The 27581-nt window shown below is 42.3% G+C and overlaps 2 protein-coding genes across 2 annotated transcripts; both read left to right on the top strand.

Annotated features, from left to right (window-relative positions):
- Positions 1-1486: 1486 nt before the first annotated feature.
- LOC107079467 (uncharacterized) lies at positions 1487-16645 on the top strand. Its single transcript, XM_015363951.2, has 7 exons — positions 1487-3035; positions 5758-5828; positions 7876-8104; positions 9243-11476; positions 12664-12885; positions 14525-14656; positions 15903-16645. Exons 1-6 carry the CDS (start codon positions 2708-2710, stop codon positions 14618-14620), a joined length of 3180 nt encoding a protein of 1059 aa, XP_015219437.2. The 5' UTR covers positions 1487-2707; the 3' UTR covers positions 14621-14656; positions 15903-16645.
- A 7165-nt stretch (positions 16646-23810) lies between these two features.
- On the top strand, positions 23811-27059 carry LOC107079448 (cystatin-like). The gene is made up of 5 exons (XM_015363738.2): positions 23811-23830; positions 24714-24769; positions 25498-25661; positions 26555-26671; positions 26892-27059. The coding sequence occupies exons 1-5, from the start codon at positions 23811-23813 to the stop codon at positions 26985-26987; spliced, it is 453 nt and encodes a 150-aa protein (XP_015219224.2). The 3' UTR covers positions 26988-27059.
- The last annotated feature ends 522 nt before the right edge of the window (positions 27060-27581 follow it).

A 27581-nucleotide genomic window follows, 5' to 3' on the forward strand; every position in this document is an offset into this window, starting at 1 on the left:
AAGCCTGTTTTCGGAAGTAATTTCAGGAAAGGCAGTTTTATAGACATAAGACAAGGCCAGGACATTCACTTTGAGCCTGTTCTGAGCAGGTCTCGGATGTCTCTGAGGCCAGTAGTTAGCATGAACTTTGCTGCTGCTCAGAACCGTGGAACACACATCTTAAACTCTGTGTGCAGCTTGAAAAGATTTATTTCACACGACTGCAGTTCTTAAAGTTTGCACAAGATGATTAATTTTAGATTATTTTTAGCAATTGTATAAAGGTATATAAAAAGCATAAACATATATAAATTAAAAACATCCTTACATTGAATGTAATTTGGTGAAATTGTCGACGGACGAGACTATCTTTATTGATACACATTACGCGTTTTATTGTACGAGATTTCATATGGAAACACATATTACAATTCGGTGAACAAATTTTAGAATACATTTTTTTACTTTGAAAAAATAATGTCGATAAAATTCAGGAGGACGAGACACGTTTTCACATTACTATTTAAGTAATTGTTGAACGAGCAAGGTTACGTAATACATGCAACTAAGCAGATTCTATTTTACAAGCAGAGTGTATTAGCGATTTGACCTATAACAAACAAATGTATTGTGTATTTATAACACATTTTTAAATACTATAAATTGCACCGTATTTAAACTATATTCACTGAGGGAATTTTCTTCTCAATTTGATCAAAATAAGTTTACGCTCATTTCAGCGGAGTACGCTGAATTAGCTGTTACACTTAAATACAAAGGAATGTATACATTGATACACATCTCCACATATGTTAACTGAAATGGCAAAAAAATAATGTAAAAAATTGCTTTAATAAATTTAAAATGAAAAAATAGACCAGGTGAGCACTAATATACAAAAATAACGTAACTTTCACGAAATCCCTCTCATGGTAATTTTTGTTGTATGTACTGTAGTATTGTATCTTGAAGCCTAATTGTTTCGTGCTTCCATTTAATTCCAAACTTTAAACATAAACCACGCATTACATTACTTCGTTTTAAATACTCATTTTATGAAAAAAAAATCCTGTATGATTTATAATTAGGTAACTACTATGCTAAGCTTTTTCTTTAAAGGGTGATAGAACATCAGTTTAAGTCCACAAAATAAAACCGTGTGATGTGAGACGTGTTAACCATTTGATTAATCTTTAATTAATTCCCACTTTCCACCTTTAAACATTCCTTGAAAGAGCGCAGTTATTCATTGTTGCACAAGCTTCTCAGCACAGATACACTTGTTTTGAAACAATTAACCCGTCCGCCTGCTGCAGAGACGGACAACGCTTATGTCATCAACCTATCTTGATTTATTTAAAACAAGAAAGGGAAAAAAAATCACCTCCACTGTGAGTGACGCGACTAGTAACCAATAGTATCGTCAGAAGTGGGAGCTCCTAAAACTCTCTGCTAATGGGCTTTGGCATAGGGAGGGCGATCGATGCCTTTTTTTACCAAGTTAGGTTGACCCATGGTTACCAGTAGAAGGTTACGAGTTAAAGAATTGGATTATTTGATCATCTGACTACGGGAGAGCTGAAGGAGTTGTGGCGACAGAAGAGCTAAATATTGATACATTTCGGCCGATAGTTTTAATTCTGCGGTTTGGAGTATCTGCCTCCCTGGAGGGTGGCTCTTCAACGGCACTGTCGGAACCCCGGACCGAGTGAAAGGACGTGCGACTTGATTTTTTTTTTTGGAAAAAAAAAGATCAAATTGTTTTGCTGCGCAGGATGGTTTGAAGCGCACGGTGATGGGTTGGACTACAGCTTCCACTAGTGGGCTCAAAGATAAGCTGATCATCTGACTAGAGACCTAGCCCAGGGTGGTAGTTTTGTCGCTGCAGTTTGCTTTGCCTTGTGCGCCCGGGTTTGCCAAGAAATAAGCGGTGCGTTTTGGAATTGGTAGGAGCAAAGTTACATCAGACTACAAACGCGCAAAAAAAAAAAAAATAGCGTGAACCAAAGTTTTTTTTTTAAATTGTTAGCGCAGTCTACTCAAATCTAACGTAGATGTTTTAATTATGTTTTCTGTTTTGTGGACCCGATTCGAGGAACATGACATCTGGTCTAGAAAGTACAGAGAGTGGCTGTTTGAGCCACATGTCGCTGGAGTTATAATTCGTGACGCGGAGTGCGGTCGAATGAATTTGTAATCTTTTTTTTTTGACATTTTGAATAATATTTGCCCGTACATTTTGTGAAAGATTGTTTGCATGAAAATGATCTAATTTCGAGTACAACCGTTTTAAAATTCACTACATTTGTTTTTCCAAAGACCGTATATATATATACGTACATGACATCAGGTTGCTTAACATAACCTTTACGGTGTTTTTTGATACATCATTTATGTTTTTTATACATATCAATAGTAGTAACACGTTATTGAACATGCTTGATTGGACGCATACTTTATTACCATTTTCAGGTATTTAGGGTGCTAGTAAATCTCGCATAAAGTTAGGAGAAGCTTTGCGAGTGTGATTAGGATCTTTAACTGCGCGAGAAATGTTAGTTGAGTTGCGTGGCTTTAGTTTCAAGGCTAAAGAGCTGTTTCAGGAGCTGCGAGTGAATTAATTTAACTGTTCTTGCCGGGTTTAAACGAAAAGTAAAAGCAAATAATTGCTTTGGGGAACTACAAAACGATAAAAAAAAGGCTGGTAAACAAGGAAGCCGGCAAAAAAATGGCCGGCGACTGCGCCTACAACAAGCCCTATGCTAATGAGGACACTTTCTGTAACAAACATTTGCTGGAAAAGCAGGAACTTGGAGGGAATGCGCTTATCAGTGATTCCGCAGAGGGGGAAACGGTATCCTCGCCCTTCTTCGAGGTCATCGATGGAGTTTTGTACCGTAAAAAGTTGGAGAAGGGATACATTAACTACAGAGAAGTGCTGGACACGGACAGGAGGCGCAATGCCATTGCAACTTTTCATCAGAAGAGGCTGGGGAAGACGCACCACACCCTGGAGGATACCTACAGATTTGTGGCAGAAAACTACTGGTGGGAAGGTACAGTCTCCTATATGTTTACTGCAGGGGGGGTTAAATTATCGTATGTCTACCTGGAGCTGAAGCGCACGGTGCACCGCTGGACATATCAAGTGTGGACAAGTTACACGCGGTTCGCAATTCTCTGGTATCGGAGATAAGATTCACCTTTTGGTTTTTAAATGACATTTATTTTTGCAGTCGTAGATTCTCCAATTATTTTACGTACCTTAACTGTTTGTTTGTTTGTTTTTTTACCAGAGATGGTAAAAATGGTTCTTAGAAGTTTTATTTTCGCAGGATGGCTTAAAAACTAGACGGATCATTTAACCGCTCCTTAATATCACCTGGCTCGTACAAGAGGAAAAACAAAATACTTTCAGTGGTGAAGTGATTTAGTGCTGTTCGGTTTTTGTACTAGTTGCAATATTATATTGTGTTGTGAAAACGATAACGAGATTCATTTTAATTTCACAGTATGATTTCTAAATCAGACGCGTGAATCGTTTGCTAGTGTTAATTTATGTATGGCAGTACCATTAATTAACTTGATCTTGCTCTGTATGTTAAACTCTCGCTATGCCACTGCTTGGCAGCTTTGAAAGTGTAAAACGACGAAAACGAACATGTCCACTGCATGTTTTTACTTTCGGTTCCAAAACCCGATACCTTTGGCGTCAAGTTGTGTGGCAGCCCGTGGTGTTGACATCATACAACACTCAGGAATGACGGAATGGTGTATTCAGGAAGTGATGTCAAGGATTTACAGTCCAGTGCAATGACAGATCTCTTTGTGCTTGCTGGGAATTAGGCAGGAATGACCCACGTTATTATTGCTGTAATGTACAATCCTTAAAAGTGCCTTGAATCAACCAGCAATCATTCGATGCACACCAAAATCGTTGGAAAACCCAACCCAAATAAAACTGTTCTTCACTTTCTCAGAGGTGTTCCGTAAAAGCACAGACCAGTAAAATCACACGGCACTAAATGCTTATTCTGGTAGGCTTCTGTTTTGACAAAAGCGTGAAGTCACATTTTACACAATAAAGCTTCATTATCCCCTGGCTTCATTTGGCAATTTTTGGTATGTGCTCGTTGGAGGGTATTCCCCCAAAACAACCAGTGGTGAAATATTTCCAAGTCTCATACAGCCCTAACTGTCCTACAGGAGCAGCTCAAAAGAAGTGAGTTGCGCTTGGCTTATCTGGAGCTTTGATTTGTCATGCTCACGCTGCAAGGACGTGCGATGGTTCAAGTGATGTGGTGTGCAAGCCTTTTCACAAGTCAATTGATCAGTCTTTCATTTGATATAGCACCTTTACAGAATTATATGACCGTTAACAGCACGCTGTACAGCCACAGGCGGCTGTTCACACTGGCGAGACTGTCTTACCACCTTGACTTCTTTCCTACAGTGAGTCATTATTATACGTGGTCTTGAGCGCTTGGTTTAATTAAGCAATCAAGGATCAAAGCCTTCATTAATTGAATTGACTTTTTAAAGATGTCTATCTGAGCAGGATGACCCAAGTCAACTTTTAAGGGCTCCAGAACAAAATGAGGTCCATACGATGACATTTTAAAATATCTAAAGACAGGTTGGAGATTCGAAACACAGTGCTGCTCCATTAAAAGGGATATCTTCCTGTCTTTCTGGAACTCACTTTACTTTTGTTTTGGGGCTGCTTCTAATCGACTTTCTTAATACTTCTATCAAGAGAGCACTCAAATGCAAGTTAGTGACTTTTTAAGATAAAAAAACACCTGTTTTTGAGCTGCTTCTTCCAATTCAGTGACGAAGGAGAGCTGGAATCTTATCTTGGCAAGCAGTGGGTGCAGGGCAGGATACACCCTGGATGGGTTGCCAGTCCATCATAGGAAAGGCAGACAAACATAGATGCACACACTCACATTAGGGCCAGTTTTCACAGGAGCCAATTAACGCACTAGTATGTCTTTGGACTGAGACAGGAAACTGGAGCACCCAGAGGCAGCACACTTGTACACAGGGAGAACATACAAACTCCACACAGATAGCACCCCAGGTCAAGAATTGAACCCAGGGCCAAAGTGCTAGGAGGAGGCAATATGCCATTATGCCACCCAATTATATTATGTTTTTTAATATCCATTATCATGCAACTGATGTAACAAATTTGCCTATAAATGTTTTCATAAAACTTATTCTCTTGCATTCTTTCTTGTATGAAGTTTCTGCAGAAAGTGCTAATTGATTTATTTGAGAAGTTTTCCATTGTCTTTTTTAGATAGAAATATTTTTAGTTGTACAAGCTAGTATTTGTTTTTAAGACCAAGTATGTCCAACATGTTCTTCTTTTCATAGAGATTTTCAAAGATGTTTATTCTTCCACATATTTTTCCTAAAAGGCATGCGTAAAACAAGGTCGCAGCTTTGAATTGTTCTTTAAAAAACATAGAGGGGTCTTTTTTACATCTAAATGACTTTTTCAAAGAGTGGATGGGAGTGTGCCATATTGACTATGTTGCAGGAAAAGGGGTCTCGTCGTTTTCATTAGCTTGGTTGTAAATAACTTTATACCTCTTAAAATGATTCCAATTGGCATTTTTAAATTAAATTTAATTTAAATTTATTTTTATCTTTATTTAATGTGTAATTTATATTGTAAACGGAATACTTACAAACTAAACGCAAGTTGAAATAGCCTGTACAATGTAGCATTAAAACAAAGGTTTCAGAGGTTTTCGCTTTGTGTTTCAGGAATGTTTTGTCACATCCGAGAATACGTCCTGGGATGTGAGGAATGCAGAGAGAAACATGATGGAGGACATGTAAGTGCCTGTGGTTGGCCCTGGCCTTCTGAAGGCTGTGTGATTTATACATTTCTGTGAAGGAACAGTACTTCATGTGGAGTGTTAAACTTAAAGATGAAAGCTAAAGGATGTTTCAAGCACAGAGATGCTATTCAAAGCCCATATTTCACATCTAATGATTTTAAAATGGAATCTCTTTTCCACACATGTGGTGATATTACCGTAATGTGGGTTTGTGGGTGTATGGGAGTGTGGAACAAGCTACCAGCCATGCTGTTGAATGGCTTCTTTCAAGAAACGGACAGATGAGATCTTAGGATCAATTAGCTACTAAATGCCAAATGGACTAGGTGGGCTGAATGAATGTCTCCACGAATGACAACCATTCCTAATTAATTATGGTATTTGTGCATGAAATGTGTATATGATACAGTGTTTCTTTTGAGTTGGCGAAGATGATGATCTGTCCACTTAAACTCAGTGTTCAGCACTTTCTTTGTGCTTCCAGAGTGCTATATAGGGGGTTTTGCAGGTTAAGGGCGAGTAAAATAGTTTAGTCACAGGGTTAAAGCATGGAGTGCACACCAACCACAGGGTGCATGTCTGACAATTAGAGGAGGTTTTATTTTTTCTGATTTTGGACACCCAAGTGTAAAATTGTCTTAATTTTCTGTATATGCTGAAAGGCACATTGTCATTATGCTGCAGGGGTACATTTTTAAATGAAGTTTCTCTCTTTGGTGGGTGCAACAGTTAGAAAAAAATGCAGCCCTCAATTCAAGGCAATTATTCCAGCAGATATGAACTGAGCCCAGTGGGGTTACATTCACCCTTGGTGCTTCATTTTTTCCATCACCCCCCAAAAAATGCTTTAGATGGTTAGATAACTGTAATTGTTCTGTTGGTTTTCTCAAAGAAATTCAAAAAAGGGTGTCATTGAGGCATCGAGGGAATTATTAATGGTTTGTGTTGAGGATGCTGAAAAAAGAAATGGGTATTTTATGAGCTGCAGTGCAAGCTCGTTTTAAAACTTGTGAACAGGGATCTGCCCAGGCAGGTTTACCCATCAGACAATTTCATGTCATTTATAGGTTTATATACCGAATAATTGGGTGTTGTGAGGGATCCCTCATTTCATGTCCATCTATAACATAAGACTAATGTCACACAGCAAAAATATCTAGTGATTGTAAACATAAATGCAATATTGTGCATCCATGGTTTTGCAATCCTGATTGATAACTGCACCCAAGTGTCGTGAAACAGAAATCATGAACAGCCTTTTCCGTGGGGATCTGTGCAAGAAAACTGGCTTACATCCATGGAAATTCCTGAGTCGAAACGATTTTAAATTTCAGAAATTTAGCTCCTGATGGTGGGATGAAATGGACTAATGCTGAAAAAGAATAAGCAAAATGGACGAGCCGTACCCAGAGTGCTGCTCGCTTGCTCCTGAAAGCCCCTGTGCACGCAGTCTCACTCTCGCCGGTCCGTACAGGAAGTGTCCGTGCGCCTCGGTCTAGCAAGCTGCTGTGTGTGCAGCTCACTCGCTTACCGGCTCTCGCCCATTCCTGTTACGGTTACTGACTTCAGGGAATTGATAGTTCATTTAGCCAGGTGTGCTTTTCAGCGTGTGGAAATGGTAAGCCGTTAAATATTTCCATAATTCATTGAGACTGCGTGTACGTAAAACACTCCATAACTTGTAAGATGTTGTTTGCATGGCATTTGTACACATTCACTTAACAACATAGACTAGAGCGTACGTACTGATTTATAAACCGTGCTCATTTTGGGCTTCTTCAGGAAATGGGAGTTTTGCCTGGGATTGGTTTGTTCATAATATTACTAAATTTCCTTCTTAGGATAGAACAAATGAAAGTACTGGAGAGATATGAATATTTCAGAGTGCTACTTGAAACATTAAAGACTTAATGTTTTTATTTTTGTTTTGCAACAGGTCTATGTATTTTCTGTTTATGTGGATTATTATAATAACATAAAACTACATGCTTTGTTTCAGTTGGTTTTCATGTCCGTTCTAAAGCGGTTTATTGCCCTTTAGGTCCACCAGCAGCCGGTTTCCAAAACCTTGTCGTCGTATGGGAACGACTTGCTCTGCAAACTGAACGGCCAGCGCGGGGAGGGGCTCTTCTGCGACATCACCCTGAAGGTGGGGGGGAGGTCCTTCTCCGCCCACAAGGCTGTGCTGGCCGCTGTGAGCGAGTACTTCCAGGAGATCTTCACCGAGATGGACTCCACAGCCAGTCCGCAGACCGCGATCGACCTGACGGGTGAGCCCTGTCCTGAGCTTCCTTACAATCTCAGATCTGTAAACGGATATCATACATATTCTTCAGAGCGGCTGTAGTCCGGATGTCACCTCCTTGTGCTTGGGTTGTAACGCTGGCTGACTTATGGCTGTGCACAAAGACTACAAAATACACATTTGGCCCAGCAGTGCAGTTGGCTGTTTCACAGCAGTGACCCCTGGGACCTGTTAGGCACATGGAGCATGTAGTTGCATTAGAGCTGCATCTCTGTTTTAGTCCAGGCTCACTCTCCTGTAAAGAGCTATAGACTTTTCAGTGGTCAAAACGGCAGGTGGACCTGCTGACTTGTTTGCTGTACTTGAACTTTAACCCCTATATTTGCAGCAAGATCGCTACTGGTTATTTTCCTGTCATGCAGAGAGTTTACTCTGAGGAACTTTGTGTTGCTTTTGGATAAATTGGGGTTTTGTGCCTCGTCTACTTGCTTTGTCAGTAAGAGTTTCACTCACCCGCCTGTCATTTCAGTGGGAGTTGTTCCCATGTGAAGTTTCCTTTCCAGGAGCTGCTGCTTTCACTGTATGTGCAACTCCGCAATGATATCGCTGCCTGTAGTTAGCCTTGCAGGTCTTGAGCGGTTGTGATGGTTTGCCTGGCAATCAATGACACAGCTAGGTGGTGTAATACTGAATTAGGCAATATATTTTAGGCAACATCAAAATGTATTCGTTCAAGTAGGGAGCATCGTCAGCATGCGTAAGCTGCAGAGGAACAAGTGAAGGTTTATTCCATGTGGAAAAGAGAAGAAAGGAAACACATTTTAGGCTGTGGAGCCGCAACTTAAGAATGTTGCCAAAATGTTGTGTTTCTTTTGCTTCTCTTTTCAGCATGGGATAAACCTTTACTTGTTCCTCATCAACACCCGTTGGTCTCCAATGCATAGTTTGCATTATACATACACTTTTTTCCCCAACTCAAATTAAAACCCTTTGAAAGTTTTGAATTCACTAAATTTCAAATCGCTGCCAAACTCATGCAGTTCAGGTTATAAATTGGGTACCACCTGAGCTGGGTTTTACAGGTTGCGAAATTTGGGCACTAAGTTGAAGTACTGTAAAACATATGCTAAGTGATTGCACCCCTTCCTTTCTGTGTTTCCCAGGGTACAGTGAGGAGAGCTTTCTGCCCTTGCTGGAGTTCTCCTATAGCTCCACGCTGTCCCTGAAGCTGGAGAACCTCATCGAGGTCTCCGCCATGGCCAGGCACTTTCGGATGTGGCCGGTCGTGGAAGTGTGCAAAGCCATCGAGAGAGAGCAGGGACACATGGGCACGAAAAACAATTCGGGACTCCATTGCCAGCGGGAGAGTATCTCTGGGAGCCCCCCGCCTGCTTCCACAGACGCCTCCGTGTTCATTTGCAAGATTGAAGACCCACAGGACGGTGTGGCGCCCTCTGCTGGAAAGGAGGCTCCTTGTCGGAAGCAGGGGAAGAAGGCAAAGGCTGAAGACTGTCTGAAGACGACTCTTGGCTGGCTCGGGGAGTCCAGCAGAAGGGGTCCCGAGGAAAGCCTGGCACCCCATTTCGAGAACGGTCTCGGGCTGGGATTGGGTCCGTGCGAGGACCTGAGGGCTGAGGCCGTGTGCAGACCGTCCTGGTGCGCTACTCCTGGTCCAACGGTGCAGGAGGAATCCTTCCAGAGCAGCTCAAAGAAAAGGCTGAAACTCATGGATTTCAAGTCGCCGTCCAATAAGAGGAAGTCGCCCCGCAGCCTCACTGCTTCCGCGCCAACGCCCTCGCCTGCTCCCCGGCACCCCAGCATGACCTTGCGCTCCATGCCCTTGCAGAGGGTGGAGGGGCCTTTGAAAGAAACGGTGGAGGCTGGGTCTGTCCTTCCTTCTGTGAAGTACAAGCAGAAGCTCCGTTATTCTCACCCAGCAGAGTGTAGCCAGGAACCGGTGTCCTCTTCCTCCTTGGCCTTCAGTTCCCCAATTAAAGAGGAGCCCATAGAGGAAGAGGTGCAGTCGCCAACGACGCTAGAAAAGTACAAGCTCCTCAGCGTGCTGGGCCTGCAGCGCAAATCCCTGGTAGTCTGCGGCGAGGAGCCCACCGGCTGGAGGCAGAAGAAGAGGCTCAGGAAACTGAAAGTGAGTAGCTATTCTCTGACTACCAGACGAAAACCGAGAACGGTTCAGCCCAATTCGGAGGCCCGCCCGGGAGAAGAGCGCCGCGGCGCGTCCAAGCCAACATCTCTGGGTGAGGCCGGCACGCTTCCAGCCTTTAACTGCACAAAGGCAGAGGGAAGGAGAAGCCTGAGCATTAAGAAAGCCATCAAAACGGAGCCCACTGCCGTCAGCATAGAGGAGCTGGGGCTGAAGAGAGGCGGGTGTGGCCTGACCCCCGACAGAAACACGAGAAGCAGGGCCGCAGCTGTGCAGTCCACGTTGCAGGCAGAACAGAGGGCTGCCCACGGCCTGAGGGAGACGAGGGCTGCCAGGTGCAGGAGTGACTCAACCCCCGCACTTCACACACAGCCTCTCTCAAGACTCCGGTCTGGAAATGCTCACCTGCAAGGAGGGCTCAAATACCCAGCAGGGTCTCGGCAGGGAACTGTAACCAGCACTCAGAAACGGCCTTTGAATTTGGCTCCTAGCCACATGGAGTCCTTCTTGTCCCTTAAAGTTAAGAAGTCCATCTCCAGGGGCTGCTCTTTGGAGGTGCTGCCGGGAAGCGTCACAGGGAGCTCTGGTCGGGTGCTCAGGAGTAACAGGCAGTCTGGCACAGGCACGTTTCCCAGCTCTGCCTGCACCGGGCAAAACCTCTCGCTGAAAGCGGAAGTGCAGGAGCTGGATAACTGTCCGCTTCAGAAAGACTGTGGAGGAGCTGGAAGGGAAACCAAGCCCTGGAATTTGGGTGCCAAAAGCCAAAGCCTTCAGACAGTGGTGTGCAAAACCGAACCCTTTTTTGACCTGGGGAAAAGGAAAAGCAAACCCACACAAAAGCTCCTGGATGCTGGGTTTTTGTTTAGCTTGTACAGGCCGGGAAACGCCATACTGATGTCGAGCAGCGCCATTAAAAGAGAAAGCACGACGCCCGAAGTGGCCCCCACGAAGCCGGTCTCTCGGAAAAGTACCAAAGAGGAAGGATGTTCCAGGAGTGGGTTTTCAGAAATAGCAGGCAGGACGCGAAGGGCAGTCAGAGAAGCGAGGGCCCTGCCTGGCTTTGACAGGCGCCTGCGGGAGGCCAAGGGCACTAGGCCCCAGGCCAAGAGGAGCGCGTCGAGTGAGGCGGGGCTGGCGCAGACCTCCGTCCGCAGAGCAGGGCTGGAGAATGGGGGCCCGGCGAGGGCGCTGGCCGAGCGTGGGGCGCGACCCGCCGTCGCCAAGGAGGTACCAAAGGTGAGCGCTTCTCATTTCCTACAACGGATCATCTCGTTAGCAAGAGATTGAGGTGAGGGGGGGGGGAAGGGAAATGAATCCACTAGCAAATATAAAAGTTAATTAATTTCAGCATTACAGGTGAAGAAACCCTTAGGAGAGCTGCGATAGTTTCCCAGTCATGGTTCTGGGGTGCCACTGTTAATCTTTTTTTTTTTTTACTCCAGTGGAGCTCTTGAAGCGATTTCTTTTTCCCTTAGTAGGACGGGGAGAGAAATGTGTTGAACTCTGTGCTAGCAGCTGGGTTTCAGAACCATTAAGGAGTACTGTAAACATGACCAGGTGGCATTTAACCCATTCATTCATATATAACTCGCAATGCGTATGATTCCCATTATTCTTTAAGTGATAGCTAATGAGTTGTTTAGTTTTTTTAACAATTCCATTTTTATCATTTATTGGCAATAGTAGCTAGGTCCTGAGTGTGGATTAAAATCTAGAAGCCAGAATGTTAATAATTTTATTATGGACACACAAATGGATTAAGTTCCTCATAAAAGGTTATTTCTCAAATTACATGCTTTAGGCATTTGGGGGAAAAATGTGTTTTAGACTGAGAACTTGTTAATGGAGTTAGAAATATGAGATAAGAGATGAATGCTCAACCTGGGGCAGTGTAAGTAGTGGAGTACCGCATGTATATCGGGACCACTGCTCTAATATATATTACCTGTCTAGATTCGGATACATTCAAGTTTCCACATGAATCCAAAATAGCAGGATTAGGAAATGCTGTACAATCAACAAATGAAAATTGAAAATCTAAGATTGAGCAATCAACTTTATATTGACAGGGCTGATGCATAGTTATAAATGCTGAGGGTTTGTGTCATGGAATTATAAATGTTACAATGCACTAGTGTGACCACAAAAATATTCCTTCTTTGTTATCAGTCCACAGAAAAGAAACCAGATATTTTTCAGGGCTTTGTAGTCTTGAACAGAAAAGGCTATGAGGGGACCTTATACAAGTGATCATTAGTTGCGGAAGCTTATTCCGTATTTTCCTGGGAGTCCTGCGGCTGCTGAAACCCGCCCACCCTCTGTAAGGAGAGACGCACTTGCCGGTAGAATTTGTTGCGCTGTATCCATTTGATGTGTGGGTAGCGTGCTTCCGGGTCCCTCATTCTCGCGTTGTGGCCTGCCAGAACCTGCGCCGGCTGCTGTGGCTCCGGAGCGGCCAGTCCAAGCTGCTGGAGAGCCTCCGGCGGAAACGGCTCAGGAGGCTCCGCGCGGCCAGGAGAGTCCCCGGCAACATCGCCCCGGTGGTGTCGCACACCTGCCCCGAATGCAGCGCCTTCTACAAGAACTGCGACACTCTCATCATGCACAGAATCCGCCACATCGAAGGGAAGCACTGGCCGTGCCCGGTGAGTACCGCCGGGCTCTGTGTGGAAGTTGGCATTGAAACCCCTGACCCTGGCACAGACTGATGACGTCTGGCAGATAATATTGTTGTTCTTTATTTCTGACATTTGGGCGTTTCTCGAAAAGAGTAGGGGTGTAACCCCGGCGTCATGGCCAAATTTCCCATTGGCCCTTACCAATCATGGCCTCCTAATAATCCCCCTCTGTGAATTGGCTACATCACTCTGCTCTCCTCCCCACTAATAGCTGATGTGTGGTGAGCGTTCTGGCACACTGTGGCTGCCGTCGCATCAACCAGGTGGGGCTGCACACTGGTGGTGGTGGAGGGGAGTCCCCATTACCTGTAAAGCGCTTTGAGTGGAGTGTCCAGAAAAACGCTATACAGGTGTAAGCAATTATTATTATTATTATTATTATTATTATTATTATTATTATTTGGTATATGCTCTAATTGTGTATTCATTTATTCATTGTGTATTAATTTATGATAATGATAAGTGCAGTCCTTAAATTTAGGTGGGTAGCTGCGTCAGCATGCGTAGGCTGCAAAGGAACAAGTAATAGGTTTATTCCATGCTGAAAAAAAGAAGAAAGAGAACGCAACGTTTCGGCTGTGGAGCCTTCTTCAGGTGTGAGAGAGACAGGGCAGTAGGCAAAGGTAAAGTAGCGGGAGAACAAAGGCTGGGAGGGAGGAGGAGTGAGAGGCGGGAGCAGGGGACAGAAAGAGAGGCCGGTCAAGAGGTGTGAAGTCGAAAAGAGAGGTGTGAAACTTCCAATGAATGGAGAAAATTTAAAAGAACAGTAGTCTGTCGTTAAAAGAAGGGAATCCTTCAATTTAGTCGACTGAGGCAGACTAATATGCATCAAATCTATTCCAACTATATCTTTACCTCAGTTTGAAACATTATAGCGAAATCTATGCAGTGATCTGAACAAATATAAGAACCATAATCTGTGCAGTTCTGGTGAAGGTTTGTATGAGCTGCTGTCCGTAGTATTACCCGTTATGTGAAAACGGCAGGGCTATGTCCTGGTCTGGGCATGTTGTTGTCTCACACCAACCTGTTGAGAGCTAGTCTGCTGCAAGGAATGGAGAAAATGAAGGAAAGTGAAGACTTAGGGGAAACGCGAAGCACAGACCTGTATCCACACGCCCCTTCCTCTTCTGCAGCTGAGTGGCGTTTCTGTTTTAATTGTTTTCACAAGAAAAGAAAGTTGGCGAAACAACTGGCAAACGTGGCAGAATGGAAAAGGTAGCGAGTCTTGTGAAACCTGTCTGAGGGGGAAACGCAACAAGTAAGAGGCAGAACAGGAAAATCCAGAAGAAGCCACATGTGTCGAAAAGCTTGAATAATCCTGACCTTGACTGGTTAATCCTCCTCACAGCCTGTGCCTGCCAGGCATGCTGCAGTTTGAGGAAATGGAACGCAATCACACAGTGCCAATAGAACTGTGATATGAATGGCATGCAATATACAGATTTTTCTTGCATACATATCAGTTTATTATAGAGAAAGTCCTTTGATTAGCACTGTAAACCAGTTGTGGGGTTAGATTAAAGTAAACTACCATGATGGTGTTTATCCGGCCTAGTATATCAAACATCTAATCATATCTTCTTTTTTTTATTCCCTTTTTCAGTTGTGTAACAAATCCTTCTTCAGGCAGAGGAATGTACAAAACCACATCCGAACACACGACCAGAAGCTCTACAAATGCCGCCTGTGTATTACGTAGGAAAAGGGGAGGGACTGGAAGTTTCGAGAAAAAGATGTAAATATTGCTTTTCCTTTACTGCAGTCTAGATCAAGATGTATCGAGTTGAATATTGCCAGATCGCAGCTGATTCCAAAGTCGGGTTCATTTAGAAGACATGTGCAGAGGATTCTACCCTCCTGATCTGGCATAGTCATGAGCTTTTCTGACAGACGAGATGGCCAAAAACATGGAGTCTGAAAGCCACTTGGTGTAACGGCATGTCTCCTGCTTTGAAAATCGATTCTAAAACTGCAAGTTGTGGTGTTTTGTTGCTTTGCCCGGGGGGTTTGTGCTGGGGGGCACAGTGCTTGTCTCATTGTATTTAGCTATGCACACTCAAGATGGGGTTTGCAGTGAGGCTGTCTCACCATTACTGTACTGTTGTACCCACATTTTGAATCCATGACCCACTGTCATCTGCTTCTCCACAGCCCTGCGTGACAGTGGAGTTTCCACTAACAAACTTTTCCTAATCCCTCCTTGTTCGGGTACAATATCTTGTACCCAGTGTGCTCTTCACACCCATCGCACTCACATTAGTGTGAGGATGCTTAAGAATGGCAGTCATTGGGGCGGGAAGCGGTAATAATCCATATCATTTCTGGGGTCCGTCACTGCAGTGTGCGCTGTCCAGCGACTCGCTGTTCCCAGTGCCCTCCTAGTGGATTCTGTCCGCGCCTCAAAGAGGTGATGGAGTCGGATTTGTGCTGGAGGAGTCTTTCGATAGGGGTTTGAAAGGTGAGAGCCCAGCTGGGGACTGGTCTTTGTCCCGTTCATGGAGTGTTGGGTTAAAGTCTCCACTGCAGGGTCCTAAAAACTGCCCCGTCAGCCGGTGATTGTGTTCGATCGTTTGGCTAGCTGTCCAAACCAGCAGTGTGGGTGTGACAAGGCAACACAGAAGCACTCAGTGCTCGAGTCGTGGTAGACAAACTCCTCTTGGCTCCTGCCTTGACAATATCAAGCAAGTTAACTGGAATAAACAGTTACTTTGAAGATACAGTAGTGCGAACTGGTGTTCTATAGATACACTGTAGTGGACTAGGGGTGTGGGATTGTAACTGGAAGGCTGTAGGTTCAAATCCCAGGTAAGACACTGCTCTTGAAGAAGGTACTTCACTCAGATTGCTCCCATAATGTACCCAGTTATATAAATGGGGGCAGATGTTAATTAATTTCATAATACTAAGGTACTAATTACTAAGCTGGTCATAGATTCATATACATCTAGATTAATATGTAATTTTTCTTTTCATTTTTTTAGGAGTACTGAAGTCTGGAACGTTTCTCTGCAGAAAATCCCATCGTTTTTCACCAAAAGATATGTAAATACACGTTGGGCGTTGGAGCAGAGGATTTTTAGTTAAAACGTAGATATAATTAATATTCAGAAGTATGATAGTCTCCCTTTTCATAGGTACATAGTTAAATTTAAGCCAAAATTGTTAAAACTTGAACCAGTTACGTAAGAGTAGGGTAGGATGTTGATAATGTAAAAGAATATTTAAAGATGGTTATTAAGTGATATTTTAATTAAATTTTTAATGCACTTAATAGTAGCATTATTATAAACCTAATAAATCATGAAAAGATATCAAATTGGTCTTAGTACTGGGTATACTTGAAAGAATTGAAGTTTTATTAATCTTGCCAGTCAATCTGTCTTTCACATCCTTTGTAATAATGCTGCAATTTTTTTTTGCTGCAGTGTTTTAACAGGTTTCTATATCGATGTTACAATGTGTATTTAAAATGAGAACTGTTCTGCCTGAATGTGACTTTCAAAATGCAGCGGACATAATTTTTGTGACTGAAGTTTGACAGTTTTCGTGTTTTAAAAAGAGGGCAGGTGTTGCCTTTTTATATTTAAGATCTTTTAAATATTTAATGTTTGGAACATTTATTGAATATTAAAACATTTTAGAATTGGATTTTAAGCCTGGAAAATTGAAGCTTCTTGTATCAGACTGTTGCAAATTTGAATAAATTTTGCATTTTTCACAATGATCCTCTTGCTGATTTCCTCTCTCAGTGAGGTATTACTTGAAGCAAGCATGTCAGTGCATTTCATCTTGTAACCTCATGTGAGGTTGTCCAAGACAGTGGTTGTATTTTTCTATCCATTCTAGACAGACTAGAAATAATAGATGGGGAAACGCTGAGCCTAAAGACTGAGTTGTGTTGACATTTTCATCTAGACAAAAATGGTAGTTGAAAAGGTAATATAGGTAATAACCTTATCCTGGCCTGACAACACCCAGGAAGGTTCAGATCTATGAGGCTGGGAGCCCAGTATGAAACTCCCTTGTCCCTCCTGAAGGTGTACCAGCAGCCTCTGCTCTCTTTTCATCTCGCCTGTTTGCTGACCCAAGTCTGCCTCCAGAGAGCTGCCCCATCCCTCCCACGGGCACTTCTGCCTCAGCTCGAGGGGTCTCCACAGCTCACCTGCAATGGCCACAGTCCTCCCACGGAGGAGAGGAGGAAAACTTGGGGTTCTGCCGTGTGCCATTGGAGACAGTCCTCTGGACTGAGTGAGCATGTGACTTCTTAAGAAACCGGATGGGATGATAAAACTGTCCCGAAACAGACTTCAATTAAAACCTGAAAATTCATTCTTGTACCTTTGCTAAATTGAGTACTGCTTCTTACCTGCTTTGAACTCAACAGAGCAAATGACTGTCTTATTGTTTAACTGTGAATTCCATAATATTTACAGTATATGCTTTCTTGCTCTAGGGGACCCCTGATCTTTGTCCAGGGGGTCCCAAAGACACAGGAGAGGTTTCCATTCAAAGGCTGGTTTTGTGTAGAATTGGTCTACTATTTACAGTACATTTGTCTAAAGTTTTGCTTTTATGTTAATATATATATATAGCTTATGCTATATACAAGTGTAACAGCTTTGTCTCATTTAAATTGGGGCTTAAGAAAGTCTGATGGAAAGCTGGAGAACTCCAGTTTCGTCATGTATTAAAGCACGACTTGAAGTGGTAGTTTCAGATCCCTTGCCTATCTTGTCATTTTTCTATGGTGAACCCCCACCACCCCACTGCCATTGATTCACAAAAAAAGCATGAAAGACTGGACTAGTTTCAAATTTAAATTCAATGAAATATACTCTGAAAACAAAGATGCACAAAATCATGCTCAGGTTTCTTTAGAATCTTTATTTTTTTTTACTTTGGTGAGTAAAAGTAATCTTAATTTCTTTAAGACCCTGGGAATCTGCTGTCCCAGTGTGAACTCCAGCCCCTCACTGTCCCTGTTGTCTCGGGTGGCACTGACTTTCAATCAGCACTCTCTCCTGCTTCCAGGGAGCATTCAAGACCACAAAATGACACAGGAGGGCCTGGAGTGGAGCAAAAGGAAGATGTTGAGAGGAACAGCACTCATACATCTGAGCACATTTTCAACTAAAAGGGTCCTCTATTAATTGATTGTGAGTGACACAACACCACATTAATCAGAAGAGGAAATCCCATTTCTTCAGAATAAGAATTCAAAACAAAATATAATCATGCATCTTGCAAACTTGCCAGATGACATCTGATATTATGTTTAAGAGGCTCACCTTTGTGTCTTGTGGGCTTGTCATAAGTAGGCAGGACTGAGGGTCAGTATCCTCTTTTTTCCTGCACTGGGTTTTTTGCAGCAGCACATCCATTATGTACTCTCCCCCACCAACATCCTGAAACACACGTCACACCACTGAGTCATTACTTTTCACCAGCCAGTCTGCTTTGCAGCGGATGAACGTCCAGTAATTGAATCTGGGTTGTGTGACAATACATGAAAGTGTGATGTTGCGTAGCTGAGTCTTAAACGCACAGAGTATTAAAGGGGCTGAAATTCAGCCAAGTGAGAGGTATATTCAAGATTTTCCATGGCTGCTAACAGGTCAGCTATCCAGGTGTGTCTTGATAATCAGCTGTCAGATACGATGCGTGGAAGGATCGGACATGACTGTACAAAGAAGAAACTTTGAAGGCTTTGACAAGTCAAAACAGAGGACCTCTTCACAATGAAAAGTGACACTAAAGGCAAGAAGAGAAGGCATTTTTTTTTAACCAAAGGGTTTAAGAGTGTGGAGCAAGTTGTCCAGCCATACGGTTTTAGCTGATCCTTATAATTCGGAAGGTGTTGTGAGTATTTACCTCCAGCCTAACTTGGACACTTTCTTGGGACAAGTGAAGGTTAATTCTATGCTGAAAAGCAGAAAAGAAATGCAGCATTTTGGCAGCAGAGACTTTTTCAGACAGGAGTGAGAGAGGGGAAGATGGCAGGAACATCAAGCACAGGAGAACAGAGGACCGAGCAGGTGAGACTGAATATCCACAGGATGGGCGATCTGAGGCGGAAAGAGTAAAGCCCTGAACCTTTGAGTGAGTAGAGAGGTTTTGTTCTGTCCCTGAGAGAAGAGAGAAAGGGAGAACTAAGTTTAAGGATAAATTTGGCTTCTAATGTTTTTCTGGAGTAGAAGTCCTGAGATCCCTGTAAAATCATAGACAGAAATGTCAGTGAAATGGGGAACTGTAAGCTTAGAGAGATCTTCATTACTCTGGCATGTTCCCTGAAACAGTTTTCTTCCCGTCGTGTCGATGTTAATAACGGGACATCTACACGAGATACAGTAAATGAGATTACTCGATACGTACGATGACTTGTGTGCCATGATTATGAGCATGTAATCTCATTGACAAAACTTGGACAAATACACTTCCTAGTACAGTATGTACAAGTGATCATATTAAAGCCTCTTACCTTCTCTTTCACAGACTCGAACGTGGTTATTTTGTAGAGGTAGGGGTCCTTGTTGAAGTAGTTGAATGAGTACAGGGCAAAGGCAGCAGAGTCACGGACCTCTGGGCTGTCAGGATCAGCATCGTGCAGAGCTCCTGCAGGTGCTGACAGCGCAGGGAGCAGAGCCGAGGAGAGGAGAACACAGAGGAGCTGCCAGTGGCTTGTCATCTTCTACTGCTGCTCTTCGCTCTGGAGAGACACTGAGGACTGGGCTGCTAGCTGGGTTTTTAAATACCGCAGGCTGGAGTACAGCCAGACACCTGGAAAAAAGGGTCTAATTTATTCTTCTGATTTATTTGTTTTCATTACCATGTTTGCCTACCAAAGCCTTATCTTTAAAGAATTTCATCATTGTCGTTTTTCACATCGCTGAAACATCAAAGACTGCCAGCAGTGCTTTATTAAGCATTTGTGATTATATACAGTAACGAGGTTGGATTTTTTTTCATTTTGTTTATTTTTCGCTAACAATTCACTTTTGCAAATCAAACTTTGAACGTGCTGATATTGTGACACATCAAAACTCCCTGCAGGTGTTTCAGATCTCTCTCAGACAAACAGAGAAAGACTAAAGTGAAAGGGTCGGTTTTATTTCCTTATAGTCCAAGTGGTGGTGGGGGGCTGCATCTCCTCACAGGGTCCCAGTGTCTTACAGGAGATGGATTGAGTTTTAAGAGGAGCTGAGATGATAGAAGCAGTTAAAAGAGTGCCGTTCAAGGTTTGCACGTTGTCATACAGCGTATCAAAGATTGGAAAGCAAGACAAAGTAGTGAGAGAAGACTCGGCAAACCTGTTCTGATCATCTGATTGCCAGCTGTGAAAAACATACAAAATGTCAAGTTAAAGAGTGTGAGACAGGGAATTCTGTATCAAAGAGAACAGCGAAGTGATCAGAAATACCTAGTTCAAGATCAGTGTGAAACAAACCATTTACAGTGATTAAGTCCGGGATGAGAGTGAGGTTGGATTGAGGCTATGTGAGGCCTATGCATTCCAACAAGGCTAGAAAATTCTTAGCTAAACGTGGATGTTGTGAATCAATATGGATATTAAAATCACCAGAATTATGTTCTTAACCTGAAACATAGCAGAGATATTAAATCATGACCATGATGTTGATGTGACCTTGTCCAAATGCTTCCCCAGAGCAGGTATTAGTTACTAGCATATGTTGCCTGCCAGGGCACACAGATTAACATCCGTCTTGTGGAATGAGGCACAGAAACTGGCTATGACAGCTTTCAGAGACACTGCATTAGCTCTAGGAACCCCCCTGGGAGACTACATCACGAGTCCTGCAGGTCCTGTCCTGCCCAGCTCTGGAGACTTCACCACTGTTGGACTGTTGTCATAGGCTGAGAATGAACTCATGTGGCATCCATCATTAAAAGGATTATTTTCTACAAAATGAGAAGATACCATGGCAGTATTTCCAGACAGTTGGACATGTCACGTCACAGGACATGAGTACTGCAGGTAGACAGCTGAGATCTAACTACCAGCCTGAGCAAGGACACTATTCCAGGTAGTGACTGACTACCTTGTAAACTGGTTGCAATGACATATTGTAAGGTTGTTATCAAGGCCATACTTACAAATTACGGGCAGACAACAAATACTGGAAAGAACCTAATTTTAGCAAGATTCTGCTGGTATCACATGCCGTAATGATGGCTTTGAACATTTCTGTGACTTTAGACTCAAAAAGAAATAATTAAGCAACCGTCAAAAAAAAAACTTGCTACCCAGCTGATATGTATAAGCAAAAACCAATGAATCGCTTTTGAACAGACCGTAAGAGTCTACTGCCCAATCAGCTCCTTCAAGCAAGAGCATGGCTGGCCCGTTTGATGTCTGTGTGTTTTTAAATATCCAGTCCTAAGTTCATTTCCATTTGTGTCACTGTTGATCGTGCATTAGTCCAGTCTTGATATGTATGATATGTATTTCTGGGCCAGAAATTATTCTAGTTTCTCTCTTACTCCTCTCAATATCCTGAGGTTTTGTCTTTTTTATCATTTTCTAGCACTTGAGACGGAGACAACAGTAAAGCAACATAAATTCCTGAGACCTTTTCAGGATTTGTTTCTTAAAGTTCCTGTCAACCTGTTCAATATAATATAGTGGGTCTTATAGTTTTACTAAAAAAATGATATTGTGAAAAATGCACTATGGAGTAAGGTATTTTGGTGCCGATTTAAAAGGGAACAGGGCACCTATATTCCCATAGATAACCACATGAACACAAAATGGTTGACACGGCTGATATTGTGCCCTCTGGGGTGAACAAGCTAGCTTGTTTCACAATGGTCTCATTTCATTGTGTTCCTGGTGACAGAGCTGAGATTGCTTTGCTGTGAGTCAGCTATGATCTCCTTTCAAGAGACTGCCCATTTGTGTCTCCTCGCTGTATTTGGTCTATGGGTCATGAGGTCAGTCTCACATTGGATTGACGGGGAAGATTGTTTTGTATCTTCCCTCTCTTAAAGGTTTCAGTATGTCTCAGTCGCTAAAGATAATTCTGCATTGAGTTCAGTCTGGTGTTAATCATAATAACTTCATAAATGCCTTTCTTAACCCAAGGATGCTAAATATAGTGATTAAAAGCAAAAATACAATAAAAAGTGAAAGAAAAAAATTAAACAAACATACAGGATAAGCTGTGGGGAAATCATGCTACATATGCCCCAGCAAAAAGGTGAGTTTTAAGGAAGGAGAGTCACAGCATTTATCTCTCCAAGTGTTGGAGGAGGGATATCCCATAACAAAGAAGCAGAGACAGCAAAAACACAGTCACCAAGAGTCTGAGCTTTAGTTCTGGGTACAGTGAACAAATGACCAGCCTCAAATGAACAGAGCCTACGAGAGGCAGTGATGGAGTTCAGAAATGTATAAAAGAGCCGGATTATTTAAAGCCTTAAAAGTCAGTCACAAGATCTTACATTGAATATGTGACTTTATAGGCAAACAATGCAGAGATTTAAGTGTAAGAGTCTAGTGTGAGTTAAAAGTCTAGCTGCAGAGTTTTGCACACTTTGCAATTTACTGAGAAGAATATAAGGGAGCCCATACAGTAAAGAGTTGCAGAAATCAATCCTCAATTTTGTAAATACATGAATCAAGCACTCGTCATTGGACACTACTAGAAACTATTTCTAAGGTGAAAGAAATATGATGATTTATTCTTCTGTAGTCCTCTTTTCTGTGCATGAAGTGTGCTATAGAAAAATAATTTTGTTCTGTTTGTATGTAACATGTTTAATATAGTCCTATTTGAATGCGTACCAGATCTCATTGCTCAATGGCAATCAGTGCTGTAGTCTTGTCACTCTGTCCATTTTTGCTGTGTTCGTGTAATACGTGGCAACATTCCGTTGAATTTCCCAGGAGTCTGCCTATTCCACTATAAAGACAATAAGATAGTTTCGTAACTCTCACCAAACCAAGATAAACAATTTCAGAACTCTTTTTCCTTTATCAGAAGATAGTACACTATTATTACTAATCTAAGGCACAAATGCAAATACCCTACTTGCTGTTTTTCAGTGCTCCCAATGACTTCATAAATTTGTTCAGCGGTACTTTAATATAGTATACCAAAGAGTCCACCAAAGAGTCCGACGGTGTAAAAACCTAAGTAATTCGGGTCTGTGGGTTGGCACTGTGGGTTGAAATATCAACCAAATAAAAATGAAATAATTGCTTTCCAACTTATTATGGCTACATGTGTAATGTCTGCATTCTGAGTCAGGAGAGGTCCAAAGCTATTCTGTTTCTTAAAGGAGTTACATAAACTGGTGGTCACTCATCTGTTAGTTTGACCCCATTTTAATATCAACAATGACTTTGTTTTACTTAAACATTTGCTCTCTGCCACATTCCTCTATGAAATAGAAAGTTGGTGCCCAAATTGCAGGTGCATCAGTCACAGAAATGGCAAAATGATGTGTCGCATCAAGGGGACCAGTGTTGAAAATTATGATAATTATGAAAATTAAACCATATGCTAAAAAGCATCAAATTAGGAATAAGAAACAGTGGTCGCAAGTCAAAGCTCATCAACAGGACATTCAACAGGATATTTGCATCAAACCACAAAAAATGTCCCAGTCTCAACACAAACTGTACACCACGATCTTCTCAAAGTCCCTGTTTGTGGTAGTGTAGGGCTGCCTTCAGATACCTCTTGTAACCAAGGCCAATGTGCAGCACTCCATAACCTGGTGCAATGAGCACCTAACCTGGAGATCTGAACAATCGAAGGAAGTATTACGTCTATTGAGTTATCTTTTGCTCCTTTTCCTACATTGGGACTGGTTTATGCTTGTAGAAAGTCAAAAGGAGCATTCATGTCTGTTCCCAGCAGTTAAACATGGTGAAGGATCTGTTATGGTACAGTCCTTTTTACTCAATAAAACATCATATATTACTCTGTGTTTCCATTAATTTCCCCAGCCCCTGTATATCTGACATGTATTTAGTATGTCACACATGACCTAACTGCAGCTTTTCAAGCCAGACTGTGTCAGGACCAGAGATCAAGTTTTTAGACTAGTAATAGAATCACAATGATCCCGCACCTGAAGAAAACACAAATCAATATGGGAGAACATGAGGACTCCATTAAGACAGGCATCCCCCTTCAGACTCAAACTCAGGGCCCTGAGGTTGGAATAAGAGCTAGGGTAACAACCACACTCCCAAGTCACTGGCAATCTGCCTTAACATGGACTAGAGGTTTTGAGCTTTGGATTTTTTGGTAGTGTCTGTCTGTTTTTCCATTGTTTATTGGGAACAACTGTAACACATCAATTTCCCTTCGGGATCAATAAAGTCTTATCTATTTATCTATCTGAGGATTATCTGCACTATTCAACTTCAGTCTTCAGCATCCACACTACACTTAAAAAGATAACTGATCATGAGCAAAGCAATTAATTAAACTGAGACTCCGCTGTTTAAGATATTCACCATTGCTAATAAATGGCTGTAATAGTAAGAACTTTAAACCAATTGTTTTATTACTTTAAGCAGTCTGATTAAGTGTCTGAATAAGTGGTTCTCCTCTCAGGCTTGGCCTTCAACATAAAATGTAAGTGGAATACTGGATAATTCACGTTTCAGATACCACTGCTTTCTATCCTACGTGGAGTGCAGTGTTACGAATCCCACTCGCGTCTCTGTCCCTTCTTGCATTCCCATGCGCACACTCTTTAACAAACGCTCACGCCGCAAATAACACGCCAATAACCGTTCACTCCCGTCCCTATTTTAGTTCTCCCTTTTTCTCATTTCCCCGCTCCCTATTGCGGATTGTCATCGACCTTCTAAGTGCGTGATTATCTCTTTCTTTTCTTTGGTATTTGATCTCCTTGCCTGCTTCTCGTTTTTGACTTCGCCTTCTGTTTTGGATTGCTGCTTCCTCGTTGTACCTTCGTGTTCTGACCTACTCACCTGCTTCCTGGTTTTCTTTTTTGCTTGGCGAGTCCTGCACAGGATCCATTCACCCTATCAGCCCCATTCTGACAGTGCAGTGGCGATAGTTCTGTGGTGTATGCTAACTTCCTTGTAAGTCCCACAGCTTCAGTCTTGGCAAGAGTAAAAAAGTTTGATCTAATCAGGGGCCGCAGTATTGCAACACTTACAGGATCAAATCCTGTGTGCATGAAACTTAATTTAATCAACAAGGTAATTACACAAATAGGAAAAATCAAACAGCATTATCTAATCGCAAATACTAAAAAGAACATTGCACCATTTTTTTTTTCTGCAATAGCACAGATTAACATTGCAATTAAGTATGTAACCAGTGCAGGATGTCCATTGTGTGCAGAACTATGAGAGATAAGAATGGTGAAATTGTTGGACATGAACTAAAAAGCCAGTAATATTATATTTCAAAACTGGTAAAGAGACAAAGAAATCGCTGAGTTGTTATTCTGACCTGTCCGTTATAAAAACCCAGCTAGCAGCCCAGTCCTCAGTGTCTCTCCAGAGCGAAGGGCAGCAGTAGAAGATGACAAGCCACTGGCAGCTCCTCTGTGTTCTCCTCTCCTCAGCTCTGCTCCCTGCGCTGTCAGCACCTGCAGGAGCTCTGCACGATGCTGATCCTGACAGCCCAGAGGTCCGTGACTCTGCTGCCTTTGCCCTGTACTCATTCAACTTCTTCAACAAGGACCCCTACCTCTACAAAATAACCACGTTTGAGTCCGTGAAAGAGAAGGTAAGAGGCTTTAAAATATGATCAGTCTTATATACTGTAGTAGGAAGTGTATTTGATTATATTGTGAAAATATCGATATAATTTTAATATAATCACAGTTAACTTGAAGCAATGGTTCCAGCCATTACAGCATCCGATGTATTTAAAGTTAAGTGACCTTATATAGCTCTACTGTAGGTGTGAAATGAAACTATAGTTCAGGTAATTTCTTTCTCAGCAGCAATAATGAGTATATGCTAGTTGGGCTGCAGGGAAGTACCCTCAATACAGCCCCAATTATACTTTAGCAGTTTGATTTCTATGAGCATAGATGAAACATTTTGATATCATCTTTTGTCTTTTCAGTGTCTTTTTCTTTTGATATCTGCAGAGAGTCTATACAGTATTATCTGAAATTGGCTAAAAGTCATGTAATGTCCAATCTTTCCAAGCATCATATCTGAAAGCAGGTCACACTTCCTGTGCTTGATGTTCCTGCCATCTTCCTTTCTCACACTCCTACCTGAGAAAGTCTCTGCTGCCAAAATGCTACATTTCTTTTCTACTTTTCAGCATAGAACAATTTCGCTGTTCATTTTGAAGAGGTCCTCTGTTTTGACTTGTCAAAGTCTTTACAATTTCTTCTTTGTACAGTAATGTCCGATCTTTCCATGCATCGTATCTGACAACTGATTATCAAGACACACCTGGATAGCTGGCCTCAGTGAGCAGCCATGAAACATCTTGATTACACTCTCACTTGACTGAACCTGGGACCTTTGAATACTGTGTGTTAAAGAGTCAATTACACAACACACTTTCATGTATTATCACAAAACTCAGATTCAATTAGAGGCTGCAAAGCAGACTGGCTGGTGAAAAGTAATGACTCAGTGGTGTGACGTGTGTTTCAGGATGTTGGTGGGGGAGAGTACATAATGGATGTGCTGCTGCAAAAAACCCAGTGCAGGAAAAAAGAGGATACTGACCCTCAGTCCTGCCTACTTATGACAAACCCACAAGACACAAAGGTGAGCCTCTTTAACATAATATCAGATGTCGTCTGGCAAGTTTGCAAGATGCATGATTATATTTTGTTTTGTATTCTTATTCTGAAGAAATGGGATTTCCTCTTCCGATTAATGTGCCGTTGTCACTCACAATCAATTAATAGAGGACCCTTTTAGTTGAAAATGTGTTCAGATGTATGAGTGCTGTTCCTCTCAACATCTTTCTTTTACTCCACTCCAGGCCCTCCTGTGTCATTTTGTGGTCTTGAATGCTCCCTGGAAGCAGGAGAGAGTGCTGATTGAAAGTCAGTGCCACCCGAGACAACAGGGACAGTGAGGGGCTGGAGTTCTGTATCTAGCACTCTTACTGATTGAACAATAAAAAAAAATGATAGAAAGAGTGATATCACATACTGTCTTACTGTTTATTACATTTCCTCAAATATGCCCTAAAACATTAAAGTACACTAAAGTCAAACCAATGAAGTCATGAATAAACCCTATCTACAGCAAATAATTCTCCCACAACATTACCTTTGCTATCTGCCCTGTCTTTCTCACACCTGAAGAAGGCTCCACAGCTGAAACGATGTTTTCCTTCTTCTTTCTTTTCTTTCTTCTCTTTTCAGCATGGAATAAGCCTATTACTTGTTCCTTTGCAGCCTACGCATGCTAACGCAGCTACCCACCTGAACTCCTTTTACATGTCAATATCTCTGAGAGCATTGTGAAGGTGATCATTAAGCGGTTTTAGGCACCCAGACACTGTCCAGATCACTTGAGCAGAAATTGGTGAGGAAGGCCACTGTGAGGCCACGGTAACATTGAAAGAGTTCCGGAGATGACTGAGTTACAGAGTTACATTGATGACTCAATGACTGAAACGGAAGATGTCTATGAGCCAGCAATATGCCAGTCACTCTACAAAGGG

The sequence above is a fragment of the Lepisosteus oculatus genome, chromosome 15, assembly GCF_040954835.1.
Source record: "Lepisosteus oculatus isolate fLepOcu1 chromosome 15, fLepOcu1.hap2, whole genome shotgun sequence".
In the NCBI taxonomy this organism is placed as follows: domain Eukaryota; kingdom Metazoa; phylum Chordata; class Actinopteri; order Semionotiformes; family Lepisosteidae; genus Lepisosteus; species Lepisosteus oculatus.